A 15,244-nucleotide genomic window follows, 5' to 3' on the forward strand; every position below is an offset into this window, starting at 1 on the left:
TATTACACAATAATCAAATTATTCATGTAAGTTTGATAATTGCTTGCATGTATTTTCACCCAAAATTCTTGTTTTGCTGATTAGCTCCCCATGACCTTGATGATATCGTATCGTACATCTGACTGCCTTGTTTTTAAGTCTCTTCTTTTTCACGCGCAGGATGAATTTGAAAAGCAGTTGGTGCCTTCGTTTGATCCCAATGGCATTCTCCTATGTTCTGATGATTTGGTGAGTATCGTTAGACCGAATATTTTATATGGCTGCTTTATGGAGTTGTCTCATCATTTCCATACTTGCATCTATAGTTTCCTATGCTCCTATTTGTATTGTTTAAAAACTAAGCACTTATTTCGAGTCTAGCTAAACTGGTTTTACTAGAAACTGCTGTGAACTACAAGGTTTAAAAACATGTGATACTACACCTTGCAATGAAGAGTTGTCTCACCAATAGAACAGTCAAGGTTGTCGCATCTAGGTAGTTACAGCCCTAAAGCTGGCAGGATACAGTCAAGCAAAAAGCATATGCTATATATTATTTGTGTTGCTATACAGCCCAAGCATCATGCACCTGATTGAAATCTCTGTACACCTGTACCCCGTACACCTGTACACGAGTAGTTGTCTAAATATTGTTCCTTGGAACAAGCGAGGTAATGGAAAAGTTCATGGATGCCATTTAGTGTTGAGATTATGTTTCTTGTTGATGTTGTTGTGTTATATTGAAATATTCACCTGTTTGATTGCAGACTGAGAGCTAATCGAATGACTGACCTTGACATAATCCTCTACAAATAAATATGCATCCAGTAATCCTTCTCCGCTTCTCGATGAACCATTCTTTGATTCAGTACTTCACCGGGTACAAAACATTAAATAAGGAAATATATAAAAAGTAAAATACATGCATGTCTCTCCTTTTATTGGTGAGAGCATCGTTGTACTGGCAACAGTCGTAGTTCACTATTTTTCATTTTATGGAGTGTGAATGAGTGACTACTGTATGTACTGTTCTTATCATTCATTCTATGATCCAATCTTTGATGAATCTTTGGCTCAAGTGCATTTATTTACATATTCATGATTCTTTCAGAATAAATAAAAAGGTCTTAACCCATGATGTATAATTTCAACATTAATAACTCGAGAATAGAAATCTGGAAACAACACACTATAATCAAAGGACTGTAGGAGTGACAGTGGGTTCTTTAGAAATGAGTTGATCAGACAAGAGCTGAGCAGTTTCATCACTGGTAGGATTTGGAGGGCTCAAATCATGGGAGGTCATACAGACACTTGGGCCATATGAACCGCTGTAGTTTATGTAGAGCTCATCTTCCTGTGCGGTCTTTTTGTCGGTTTCTGTGATACCTGCTGAGCTGTACCCATGCATGAAAAAGGCTCAGTTCTTGCACCACAGGTTAGCAATGTGGGATCACTCGCTTCATTTTGAAACTTAGTAAAAAAAACTCTGGTGAAAGTGCAGAATGAGGTGATGATCTCAGAGGTATTTGAGCTTTTCTGCTCATCCTACGTAAAATATTACAGATTTAGCTTTTAAAAACCTGAATAACATTTGAGGGCAAATATTTACTTTCTTTCGACATATTCCTTGAAAAATTTAAATTCAAACTAGATCATTGTATCTGTAATATATATGAAATCACAGCAAATGATATCAAAATAACAATTATTTAGAAAATATCTTTAATAGCTGCTTTAGCAATATCCTCTCTACATGTAATGACCATCATTTTAGCAGAGAAAATTATTTTAAACATATTTAAAGTATTTTAAGTTATGTAAGAATCCTTGCGCAGTCTGAATCTATCTAATTATGCATTTCTCAGTTTTTCGTCCGTCTTCTGTCTGTCCTTCGGTATGTCCAGCTATATCCATTGAAATCTTGGAATTAAAATTCCGCGTCCTGATGAATTTGAACGCATGTAGATTACGTCCTCAAGTTCTTTAATAACGAACACCACCACTGATCTACACAAGGCAAATTGATTAACAATATTATTATATACTGTATAGCGTATGCACACTCTACATGGCGTATTGTTTACAACTCTATGAATTCTACTAACTCTATGAAACAAGATCCTTTTTGCGTTTTTGTAAACTTCTATTTCCAGCTTTTCGTAAGGGTCAGTTGCTAAATCGCATTGGAGGTCAATAATTTTGACCTATGCCATTCCTCTCGAGACAATTGTATTATCAATAGTAGGGATGGCCTTTACGTTCTCTCACTGTTCGGTCAGACAAAAACAGTTTGATATCCCATTTTTACATTTGTACCAATGTCGAGAGGTACCAGTATCACCGTATTCAAGGTTTTGATGGATAACTTCTGGTAGAACAGTATCCTTTTTATATATACGTAGTATATACACACACGCGCGCACACGCACACACACATACCACACATGCACACCACACACGCACACCAGACACACACCAGACACACACACACCTCACACACACCACACACACCACACACACCACACACACACACACTTCTATGCAAGAATTGTTCTTATTATTTCAACATATTCAGGATTTTCATTTCGTTTTCTCAGGTCATATCAATTGTATCATTACCAAATCCTTTTTGTTGTAATTGTAGCATAACAGACCTAATTTAACTATTACTTTGTAAGTTAAATTACAAAGTAATTACCAAAAGTGTTATACATAAGAGACTTTATAATACTTGTGACAGACATTTGATTGTATAGAGAATACCCTTTCTGCTTAGACCAATTAGAAATGGTTAGTTGTATATAGTCAGTATTGTACTAATTACTAGCTGTGCATACTCAGCCTTTAACTAAACTAAGAATACACAACTGTGAAACATTCATGTTTCTCCGCTAGTCATTGTTATTACTAGCTGTATACGAACCTTAACGATAAGGTGCTAGGAAATATTTTAGTTTAGTCGCATTAACTTATGAGGTGGCGAAAGACAGCTTTACTACTCTTGTGTTCATTTCAGCCCTTGTTATTGCTTCGCAAAATTTGCTTTGTGGTTTATTTCCATGTTAATACCATATTATTCTACTAAATCTCTTTCTTAAGGATTTGCGCTTCATAAGGTTGCACAATTGTTTGACATCAGCTTTTTTACAGGTGTAGCCAAACATGGCACGGGTTTAAAATTGATCATTTAAAAAGATTGTTTTTTTAATTTGCAATTATAATTCGACGCATTAAATTATCACACAATAATCAAATTATTCATGTAAATTTTATAGTTGCTTGCGTATAGTATTACCCAAAATTCTTGTTTTGCTGATTAGCTCCCCTGGACCTTGATGATATCGTATTGTACATCTGACTGCCTTGTTTTTAAGTCTCTTCTTTTACACGGGCAGGTTGAAATTGAAAAGCAGCCGAGGCCTTCGTTTGATCGCTATGGCAATTTCCTATATAATTATTACAACTGATGATTTGGTGAGCATCGTTAGACCGAATATTTTATATGGCTGCTTTATGGAGTTGTCTCATCATTTCCATACTTGCATCTATGGTTCCCTATGCTCCTATTTGCATTGTTTAACAACTAAGCACTTATTTCTAGTCTAGCTAAAGTGGTTTTATCAAAAATTATTGGGAGCCACTAGGTTTAAAAACATGTGATACATCTGTACCACGTACATCTGTACACAAGTAGCAGTCTAAATATTGTTCCTTGGAACAAGCGAGGTAATGGAAAAGTTCATGGATGTCATTTAGTTTTGAGATTATGTTGCTTGTTGATGTTGTTGTGTTATATTGAAATATTCACCTGTTTGATTGCAGACTGAGAGCTAATCGAATGACTGACCTTGACATAATACTCTACAAATGAATATGCATCCAGTAATCCTTCTCCACTTCGCGATTCACCTTCCTCTGCTTCAGTACTTCACAGAGTACCAAATATTAAATTAGGAAATATATAAAAAGTAAAATACATGTACATGGATGGCTGTCCTTTTATTGGTGAAAGCATCATTGTATTGGCAACCATCATAGTTCACTATTTTTCGTTTTATGAACTCGAAAATGAGTGACTACTGTATGTACTGTTATGGTTCATCTTATGAGCTGATGGATGTGGAGTATGGATAATATCTACAATTGGAAAAGCTTTTTATTAAAGTAGAAAATGCATGCAATTGTAACTAGCCACAGCTCATGTTAATATCTTCAGTCACTGTGTAAAAAATTTCTGGGTGCTTGTTAGGTTAAGATGTCACCTTATTAGCAAACTTTGCTACTCTGAAATGTAAAAATTTTCAAACGCATTTCTGCATGTAGTGAGCTGATATTCATAGTTCATTTGAACACCATGAAATCTCTTTAAGGTTAAAATGCTGAATTGACTCGTATATGCTCATATCTAACTCAGCAGGAACAAGGGGAGTAGAGGTCAGTTGTTCAATGACTAACTGTAAGCTGTCAGCGCTTTTCAAGACTTGCTGGAGATTTTAGTAGATTTTCATAATGCCTTAGTTTATAAAAGCTGGTACTACGAGAGTTGAATTCTCCGCAGGTGCAGATCAAGGAAATTCTGACTGATACAAACATTAGTTACCTAAAATAACTATCATCATGCCTTGTGAACATAGAAAAGGTCTTACCCCATAATATATAATTTCTACATTAATAGCCCAAAATAGAAATCTGGAAACAACACACTATAATCAAAGGGCTGTAAGAGCGACAGTCAGTTCTTTAGAAATGAGTTGATCAGACAAGAGCTGAGCAGTTTCATCACTGGTAGGATTTGAAGGGCTCAAATCATGGGAGGTCATGCAGACACTTGCGCTGCCAGCTCCGCCATAGTTTACCTAAAGCTCATCTTCTTGTGTGGTCTCTTGTTTAAATTCCCATGATACCTGCTTGGCTGCACCCATACATGAAAAAGGCTCAGTTCTGGTGCCACAACTTAGCGATGTGGGATCATTTGCTTCATTTTGAAACTCTTTGACGAAAGTGCAGGGTATTTTAAGGTGTTTAAGAATCTTTGCACAGTCTAGAATAATTTCCAGTGAATAAAGAAATAAATCTGTGTTTAGAGTTGCCTGGTAGGGAGTGCTGTTCTTGGTCCTTTGATGATTGCTCAGTGCTCCTTTTGTTCCTTCCATTAACTACTTTGTATTGACCATTAAATTGTCTTTGCTCAGCCACATTTATGTCTGGTAGAGGTTGCCAGGTCTGGCATATGTCTGGTAGAGGTCTCTCTATTTTGTTCTTTTTCTCTTACTGTCCGCTGTACACTTCTAATCCCCATGCCTCCATTTTTCTTAGTAGGACATAATCTACCAGTATTTGACTTCGGATTGAGTGAGCCATGCATACTCAGCAGATGCGAGTTGCGATGTCTATTTCCTTGATGGCTTCTATAGCCTACTATTTTATGCCCGTTGGGCACTTTCCTACTGACATTGCGTAGGTATTTATGTCTGGCATGTATATAATATTATTACCATTTAGTGTGAGAAATTGTGTGCTCCACTCGTGCTAAAACTGAAAAAGTCCCAAGAACACATAAATGAGCAGTTTAGATGATAGCAAAAAGTAAAATGACCCTTGATCTTAGTAATAATAATAAATTCAAGATCAGAACTAACTCCTGTTGGAGTTGTGCCATCGCGCATGCACTAATAGCCTAGAACAATGCCAATTGATTTCCCTTTTTTCAAATTCTTTCCTTAAAATTCACTGTGTTCAAAACATCACCATCACAATAAGATGTAACTATTTTCTTCCTAATTTTTGCACGACCAGGACCATTGACTTCGGTTTTTTTGGCTTCGCCCCGAACCAAAAAGAAAGCTCAGAGTGCAAAATGTGCTCAGAGAAAATTTTCTCTGAGCACACTCTTGTTTAGCTGCGTCAGATCAACACAAATTCGGACTTTTCCTTTACTCTTTGGCGCTACTACCATTCCTGAACACCACTTTGTTGGTTTCTCTATTTTCTTTATCACTCCTAATTTTTCCATCCTTGCTATTTCCTGTTTCGTTGCTTCCTTCAGACCTATAGGCAACCTCCTTGGCACTTGGAGACACACCGGTGTCGAATCTTCCCTTAAATTTATCCGGAACACGTCTGGTAGTGTTCCAAGCTCTTTGAACAAATTTGGGTATTTCTTTGCCATCTCATCCTCTTTCCTAGTCACTCTTTGAATTGTCTTAACTAGCCCTAACTTTATTATTTCCGGTTTCCCTAACAGATTACTATTGTTTCCCTTCATAACACTGATCCTCGCTATTATTCTTTGTCCTCTCTTTGAGATCAACTCAATTTTTGACTCGCCTATCGTCTCTAACCTCTTGCCATCTGCCCCTTTCAGTACTCGTTTAGTTGGTTCAATCTTGCAGTTTATCCTCCTTGCTGTTGCTTCACTCATAACTGTTACATCAGCTCCTGTGTCTATCTCGAAGTTTATGTATTTGTTTTTAGTTTTCAAGCTGATTAGGAAGTCATTAACCGCTTTAAATCTTTTTAATTTTTCTTTTAGTCATAATGAATCTTCTGAATATTCCGATGCATAATTTTCAACCATGCTTATTTTCTTATCTGTTAGCCGGTTAGGACAGCTTCTTGCCATATGTCCTGTTGCCGAGCAAGCATAGCATGTGATAGGTGACCTTTCATCGTTTTTTCTTAGACTGCCTGCCCCCCTGGTTAAGTTTCGTCCTTTGTATCCTTTATTATACCCAGTTCCTCTATTCCTGAAGCAATCTTTTGAGATGTGTCCGAATCTATCACATGTATAGCATTGTACTCCGGATCTCCCTGTACCGATATTACCTTTGTTTCTTGCTCCTCCGTCAGCTCTACCTCCTATCCTTTGTATTAACTCATCGTCCTCTTCTTCTCCTATTACTTGATCTATCATTTCTTTTTCCCTTGTTGTTATTATCCCCGCTGCTATTGTGGCCGACTCGTACTGACTGCACCTAGCTCTTGCCTTCTCTAGGGTGATATTCTTCTTAAGTAACAACTCTTTTCTCATTTTATCATCATTCATACCCATTATCAAAACCTGCAGTATTAGATATTTTTCTAACTCCTCCAGCCTGCATTGTTTTGCTGCCCTTTCTATTCTTTCTATAAACCTGCATAAATCTTCACAATTATCCTGTTTCATAGTAAATAATCTGTGTCTCGTTGCTACTATATTTTCCTTCTCAGAAAAATAATCGTCAAATTTTTCTTTAATGTCGTCATATTGCATGGCGTCGACCTCTATCTCCCATGTTTCAAAAATATCATACCCCTTCTCTCCCATACAGTCCAACAGAAACGCTGCCTTCTTTTGTTCTAAATCGTATTCTTCTGATTCTACTTTTCTTGTCACCCTGGTGTGTTCCTTTCTTTTTAATCCTGCCGACACAATCGCTATCTCAAATCTCTTAATAAATCTCCTCCATCCTTCCAATTCGGCTCCTGTTTCTAGTCTCAGCTCGGGTGTCTTAACCCCCTTCCCGAAAGTACTATTATTGTGTCTGTCGCTCATTTTCCAAGTTAATATCCTCAATCCTTCACTATTGTATAACTTATAATTTTTTTTTTCAACTATTATCCTCGCAAATTCTCTCTCTAATCATCAATTATTCGCTATTGCCTAATAATTTGATTATTATCGCTGACTTACTGAAATTTCCTTGTAGTCGCCACTCTTGACACCATCTAACGTACCTGGTTTTTGCGTCCTACCTCTCGCGTGCTCGCAGTTAAGATGCCGCTATCCCCCTTTCTCCTCGCGAACCGGACATCCGGTTCTCCGCATCACTTGCAATTTTGTAAAAACAATGAAGCAAAGGGAGCCTTTAAATAGTGTTCAAACCAGTGTATGAACGCTTGATTTTCGAATATTCTTTGGTAAAATTGTGTAATGATCTTATTTCAGTAATTGGAGATCTCACCGCAGTTCCAAGTTATCTGCTGTGTAAAACTGCTTGTAGTTTAGTAAGGCAAAAGATGAATGGTTTACGTAAATTGTATTTTCGAAACAATAGTTGCTGCAATAATGCTTCAATGCTTCAAAAAGTAAATTTCAAAAAGGTTCCTGATCAATTTTGTGATTTGATAAAACAATTAAGCAGTTTTTCATGTTTTAAAGCAATAAATAGTAAGTAACGAACAATAAGATTGCTTGTTCTTTTATTAGGGAGGGAAGGGAGGGAGTCACACAAGAAAAAGAACAGTTGGGCCTTGTGACTTTGGAAGAACGTAGACAGGTCCAAAGGGTTAAAACTTTACATACTATTATAAAATCAACATACCCATCTTTGAAGGAATTAAATGATTTTATTGACACTTGTTTTAAGGATGATCGTCCACAAACACTGGCCAAATCCAAGGGACAACCTTTGGCTATTTCTAGTAACCGTGATAAATTTTTAAATAGTTTTATACCGAGAACCACTTGCAAACTTAGAATTTAACTATTTTTTACCAATTGATCCTGATGGTCTACCCTTCCACCTCGGGGTGGTCCAGAGGCTCTACTTTAACATGAACATTAGAATGTTCTTCATTTCTCGACCAGAAACAAGATGTCGGCAGAAATGCCCACTTTACTAAGATTTTTGTCATTACAAAATTTTCAAGCTGCGGTGAACTGACTTAGCTTTACATGCATGCGAATATTCACCAGAAAATTAAAGTTTCAACCAAATACTTGTCAATAACTACGTAATAATTAATTGATATACGGTAATTTCACGTTGTAACAAATCTGCTTCACAGCACCACAGCAAATAAGGCTATACATTGTTGACTTTTTGGTTGGATTAAATTAGTTGAAAAATCGCTCATCTCAAAACATGAAAGCATGTTTTGAGATGGGTGAACTGTTTGTTGAAGGTTTTTAATCTCTATGCATATCCTTGTTTCCTTTACTCTCTAAACAAAGTTCTGGCTACAGTCAGCTTTATAAAAACCGTCTAGCAGACTGTTTTGGTATATCGTCATGCTTTTTAGTTATCATAGTTTTGTTCACATTATAAACTAAGTTTAGTGTTTTTCATGGATGACAGGTGGGTGAAAGTTCTGAGTAAAACTGCTGGGAATGAGCTACTATCTGATATATTAACCCTTAAATATAAGAAGTTTTTACTAATGGTTCTACTAATCGGCCATATTGGTGCATCACCATTTGCCACCATTACAATTGTAGTAGTCATGTGTTTGATCAAAGTTTTGTTACTGATGTCCTCTATAGCAAATTTTTATACAGTCAAACTTTGGCTTACAAAGTTATTCTTTTTTCTATATTTGTCTCTTTTCTGCCCAAATTGTTGTATTATGGAGCAAATCCTATGAAATTACACGATATTTCGTTTAATTCATTCTACAGAATAAAAAAACTAATGATGAATAGCCTACTTCAGGTAATTAATAGCATTAAAGGGAGTGGATTGTATAAATTATATATGAAAATAAATAAACAATAGTGTATATGTTAAAACTTAAAACTAAACCAGGAAAGCGATAACACAAAAATGACTTTATGGTCACTCGAAATTTTCTACAAAGACTGACAAACATACATGTAGGTGTAGCTATGGTGACACTCGATGTGGATGGGTGTAGGCAATGGTGGTGATCTAGAGACTTAGCTAATTTAACTGATGCTTTGTGAAGTTGAAGTTAACTAACTTATTTATATACAAGTGTTTCTATTTGGTATTTTATCTTTAATCAACATAGACACCCTATTTTAATTTTACTCGTTTTTCAACTTTTCTCATATCACTATTACTTTCTTCTGTACAGTTTTTGAGACTTTTAAAGAATTCATCTGAAATGTTTGCTCATGTCTTTTTGTATATGTCCGTTATAAAAAAAAACATTGCATTCATTCTTTTCTTTATTTTTATATTTTTTTTCTTTCATTACTTTTGCTAGTTGTATTGGTATCAATAGTTTTAAAACTATAAACAACGATATAAACGATGTTACCTGTTATTGTAAAACCAGTGGCTCTAATTATGCAAATGAGACCTGAGAACATGTACATTTAGTTTAAAAAACTGCAGAGTTTTGAGAATCTTCAGACATTTTATATTGGAAATTACTCTGTATGCTGAGTCAAAACTTGCTCAAATTTTTCTGTGTATGTAAGAAATTTGTATGCTTAATTAATTGAAATTCAATATTTAACTTTATCTATAATCCAATAATTATGCAATAATCCAAAAATACCATAATTATTTTCTAGAACATCTGTTTGATTAGACTTTGACTTGATCTAAATGTGTACACCTGTTCCAAAATCTGGATGCAGCCATATTCCTACACAGTTTTGTCCTTTGTAAATGGCTGCTGTCAAACATTTATGTAGCGCTGAAGGTTAAAGATGGGAACTGTGAGGCCTCCATCATCTTCTAAATCTACTCTTCAAACGATCGACGATGTTTGTCAGTATCCTCCCTCTGGAAGGTGCGTCAAAATCATTGGCCATAGACACCTCTGCACTTTGTTTACAGTTTTGCTACCAAACATTTGTGAATTAATGAAATTAGGGAAGGTCAAGGCTTTGTTACTTAATGGTTGAAGTGAATGTTTATTAGATTATTAGTCTAAATGAGCACTTGTTTATGTTCTATTATCAGTTTTAAAATACAGCATAGTTGTCTTGTCACTTATTAAAAATGCTAATATAAGACAAAAGGAAATTATCAATTTTGTGTTTTGCAACAATTGTGCATTATATTTTAATGAACCTTTACCGTATTGTTATTTGAATTTATGACAGAAGCTTTTATTTCCAATTTTACACAATCAGGATGATTTAAATATGTTAAAAAGGTATGTAATGCAAGAATATCGCAAAATATTAAGTTACCATGTGACATCATAGCTTAATACTGGTCAGCAGTGAGCATAACAAGTCTAAACCAACTGAATATGTGGGACACACCACAGCCCTCCCAAAAAAGCAAGATAGAACAAAGCCACTGAAAATACATTATTTTTGGGTCAGTCATTACAGTGAATTATTGTTTCTGATAACAAAACACTAGCAAAATGAGGTACACATATAAACTTGACACTAGTAATATACACAACTACCTAGAGAGTGATGGTGGCTATTCGGAAAAGCTCCTCGTTATACCAAAGTAGTAGGCTTCAAGCATGGTGAAATTTTAACCATGTTTTCATGTTCTCCCATTATTTTACCTTTTTAGTCACACGTTACTGATCACATCATCATTGCTGCTTTATAAACATAAAACTATCACCGATTACATATTTCATGAAAAAGAGCTTATAGCTTGAAAAACTTTTTTATTGATCAGTAGTGTAGTGTAAATTTCAGGCTTGGGGCCACTAGCAGTGCAGTGCGCACTGCACTAATGCACTGCACTAGTGCAGTGCAATTTAAAAATAGAAATGTCTAGTGCAATGCTAGTGCAAATTTGACATGAGTCCCTGGGTGCACTAGTGCAAGTGCAGTGCTTAGTGTGACATGGTATGTACTAGTGCAGTGCCTAGTGCGGATTAGAAAATTCCCATAAATGCACTAGTGCAAGTGCAGTGCACAGTGCAACATAAAATGCTCTAGTGCAATGCCTAGTGCGGATTGGAAACCTTTTCATAAATGCACTAGTGCAAGTGCAGTGCCTAGTGCTACATAGTATGCACTAGTCTAAACTAGATCTAAACTGACTGACGCCAACTTTGAAAGGCTAATGTTCCTTCGGTCTAATAAACATCTTCTCTGAACAATACTGCTTATCAATTTTACCATCAATATGACTTACTGTTTACATGATACTGGTTTATCCAAGGGTAGATTTTCTTGTTGTACATAGACTATGTACAACAAAAAAATCTACCCTAACATAGTACATTTATGTAATAAGAAGTGAATTCTTCCATTCCATGCTTGCTTAGTATATTTAGTTATTGTAATTGTAATACATTGCACTATTTGATATCTGTTGTCATCTGCACTATTTAATATTGAGCATTATTGTAGGTCTATGGTTTGTTTGAAATTTTAGGTGAGGCTAGTTTATTTGACAAATACAAGGCTGACATCCTTTGCACGGCTATAATTGTACTATTGATATACTAATTGTACTAATTGTACTATCTGTTGATTAGCAAGCAATTCTTGCAGCTGCTATAGCAAAAAAGCTCATTGGTCTAGTGCCTAGTGAAGTTTAATAGTGAAGTGCTTAGTGCATTTATGATTTTACACTGCCCTAGTGCTAGTGCAGTGCCTAGTGCACAATAATTTCTGCTAGTGCAGTGCCTAGTGCATTTTATATTATTACTATGCCATGCACTAGTGCTAGTGCAGTGCCTAGTGCACCTTACTGTCGTCTAGCCAGCAAATAGTGCAGTGCGCTCAATACTCACTAGTGGCCCCAAGCCTGAGTGTAATAAAGTTAGATTTGTCCATATTTTTTGTAGAATAACACCGGGTCATAATTTTGCCATACCAGCTGAATCTGGCGGCTCCCCGAAGGAGGAGGTAAGTAGAAACTTTAGTCAGTGGTTCTGAAGGCTCGCCACGCTTGAGGTGACAGTACATTTAACCTATATATAACTTAGCTGACCCTTTTAAATTAGTAAGGTTATAAAATGATGTTGCAATATTGGACTTGGGTTTGTAGAGTTTTGTTTTACCACACTTGTTCTACCTAGTATTATGGCTAGAAAGCATCATTAGTTCTACTATTTCTTTATGTGATGCGGTATGATGCTATCTTCTTAGAAAATATTTTATCTGAACTGTAGTTTTTGGTGAAGAGTGTGGTTTATTAGAGTAATTACAAGTTCAACCTTAGCACTATACATGTATTTTCACCAATGCTGGCTTTAAGGATCAGTTAAGTGACAAAGGGGATGTTACATAATACATTACATAAGACAATGCAAACCACAAAGAGCTTGCTCAGGTGGCTATACATGTATACAAGATGGTAGATCATTATTTTTATATATGACTTACATTTACCATCGTCCAGTGCTCTACTCTGTTGACACCAGTAAGATAATGAATTACTCGAACATATAGTTTGAATAAACACTGGAATTCGATTTGCCGATTCATGTGTAAGAAATCGCTGCGAGGAGCCACCTTCCCTCTGGAGCACCGCTGAAATGCATAGCTGACGTATAGCCTAGACATTGTATGTGGATACACCTACCAATGCTATTAAACCATGAATGATGACAACTACATTTGTAGATTGGCCAATAAAAATTGGCCTCAGTGGTGTGAAGGCCATGACATTCCACAGTAATTTTTTATTCCCATCATAAAGCTATCATCAGAATGCTTAGTATCTAATATTGATTATCAAACATATATGATAATCAGTAACATTTGTACAGCTGTATGTACTGCTTCATTTTAACTTGAAAACTAATGTTACGACTTAATTGTGAAATTGGCCAAAATACAAAAACACTCATGGTTCATGACACACGCACACAAACACATATACAAAGAACAATGGTAAATGTTGTGTTTAATAAATAAAATTTTGTGTGTCAAAGTTTTTTTATTACTCGAGCAACCCCTGATATTCAGCTAGTATGCTTATATGATGTAGGTGCGGAATGACCTGTTGAGTTCAAACCTGAGAATTCGGCTTGCCCTCATGTATCGCAAGGAGAAAAACGGTTATCTGTTTGTTTGTCCTTATGGATTGTCTGGATGTGACGCTTTTACAGAGAAAGATGGTATGCTATATCAAGACCTCAATGAGGCTAGGCTGTAAGTATTATACTAACTAGCTGATGCATTCATAGTTATTTATCAAGGTCATACTTGAACTAATATTAAAAAATATTGGGTAGGTGAATCGTGAAGTCGGACCAGCTTTGATATTGGTCCAAGAAATTTAATATCCCTTCTTTGATCAGAGTTTTTCACTGTTTTGGACATTACATAATTCGTTTTCTATAATGTTCAAAATTTTGGTGTTTCATCTTACGCAGGCGATTTTGTGTGATGAGTGTTGTTATATTTGTCTGCCTCACTTGCCTCATCCCACCATTGTTACTGCCTCGTTGTTAAACAATTATATACCAAAATATTGTTGGCTGGCTAGTTTGGGTAAATGCTTGTAAGTTAAGTTACTCTAATCTGTCTGTAATTCTTATTCATTGTTACAGAATAGAGCTCAGCGACTTTATGATGGTCTGTAAAGATTTAGAGTTCTGCGAGCCCCAAAGGCTGATAAGATGTGATCTTTTGGGCAGTAAGTAATGATTTAGTGATTATCTCATGCAAGTAGTTTGAGATTTTGTTTGTTTGTTCCGTGTTTAGTAGTAGGATGTTTATTAGTTAGGCTTTAAACACTTCTGTCTAGTCTTACATCAGTTGATGCCTCAGAAAGCTGCCAAGTTTCAGCTTGTTCAGTGAGCTTTCACACCTCCTACAGGTGGTGATATAATCATCTACATGGAAATGAGAGTCTCTGTATATGATCTATCTTGTGATTGCCATGGTAACTATGTCGACACCGACAATTAGTCAATGCATGAATGCGAGACAAAAGCATTTTTGTCGGTTACAGTTTTTATACATTTTTTCCCATAATGCAAGGTCAAAACAGATTCCTCAAAACCAAAAAAGTCTTAGCCGTTTTTTACGTCTTCCATTAACTTTCAAATTGTTGTTATAGAATCACACCAGTGGGCTTCTGTATACATCTTATGGAGTGGGCTAGCAAAAGATCCCTTTGTGCAAATGGACATTTAAAAGTTCGCTATTCTTTGGCGTCATCTGTTATAATATGTTATAAGGATTTTGAAAAGTTAATTCCTAGCTAATCCAGCTCAAAAAATGAGTGATTTTATCATAATTGATATAATTATATTTAATGATATAGCTTCACGGCTATATCCTCTTGATGTTTTGCCAAGATCATGAATATTCTTTTCAATATGATTATGCAGTGCAGTACAGTTTAATTACCGGGTAAGTCTTGAAATGTTGTGTTAGTTTATATAAATGCGCCTGCCTTCCTGAGTCAATACTATGTGTATATGATAGTCAAATAACAGGAACACCTGAACAACATATAAGTTTATTACTTTTTAACAATTATCTCATATGCATGAGAGTGTTTAGGCAGTGAGAAGTTAGGATAGCCTTAGTTCCTCATTTTCAGTTGCAGCTGTCTTGCTTCTTGCTAGTTATGATTACTTTTACCAAGGCTAAGTTCATTGTTACCAAATTGTATGAATTTTTACATGATAAATTTTAGCTGTT

At 35.8% G+C, this 15,244-nt stretch overlaps 2 protein-coding genes across 2 annotated transcripts in view; one reads left to right on the top strand and one right to left on the bottom strand.

The window, feature by feature from the left end:
• Positions 1-1,103, top strand: part of LOC137405935 (uncharacterized) — a 488,140-nt gene extending 487,037 nt beyond the window's left edge. Inside the window, exons 15-16 of the mRNA XM_068092410.1 lie at positions 160-228; positions 747-1,103. Of these exons, the coding sequence (XP_067948511.1) occupies positions 160-228; positions 747-758 (81 nt within the window). The 3' untranslated portion in view covers positions 759-1,103. The remainder of the gene's footprint in view (positions 1-159; positions 229-746) is intronic.
• Positions 1,104-5,845: 4,742 nt separating this feature from the next.
• Positions 5,846-6,403, bottom strand: LOC137407206 (uncharacterized). The gene has a single exon (XM_068093809.1). It carries the CDS (start codon positions 6,401-6,403, stop codon positions 5,846-5,848), a length of 558 nt encoding a protein of 185 aa, XP_067949910.1.
• Positions 6,404-15,244: the final 8,841 nt, after the last annotated feature.

The sequence above is a fragment of the Watersipora subatra genome, chromosome 10 (assembly GCF_963576615.1).
Source record: "Watersipora subatra chromosome 10, tzWatSuba1.1, whole genome shotgun sequence".
Taxonomy (NCBI): domain Eukaryota; kingdom Metazoa; phylum Bryozoa; class Gymnolaemata; order Cheilostomatida; family Watersiporidae; genus Watersipora; species Watersipora subatra.

Excerpts from the sequence above, each read along its gene's own strand:
- LOC137407206 (XM_068093809.1), bottom strand. The coding sequence starts at position 6,403 with ATGAGTGAAGCAACAGCAAGGAGGATAAACTGCAAGATTGAACCAACT.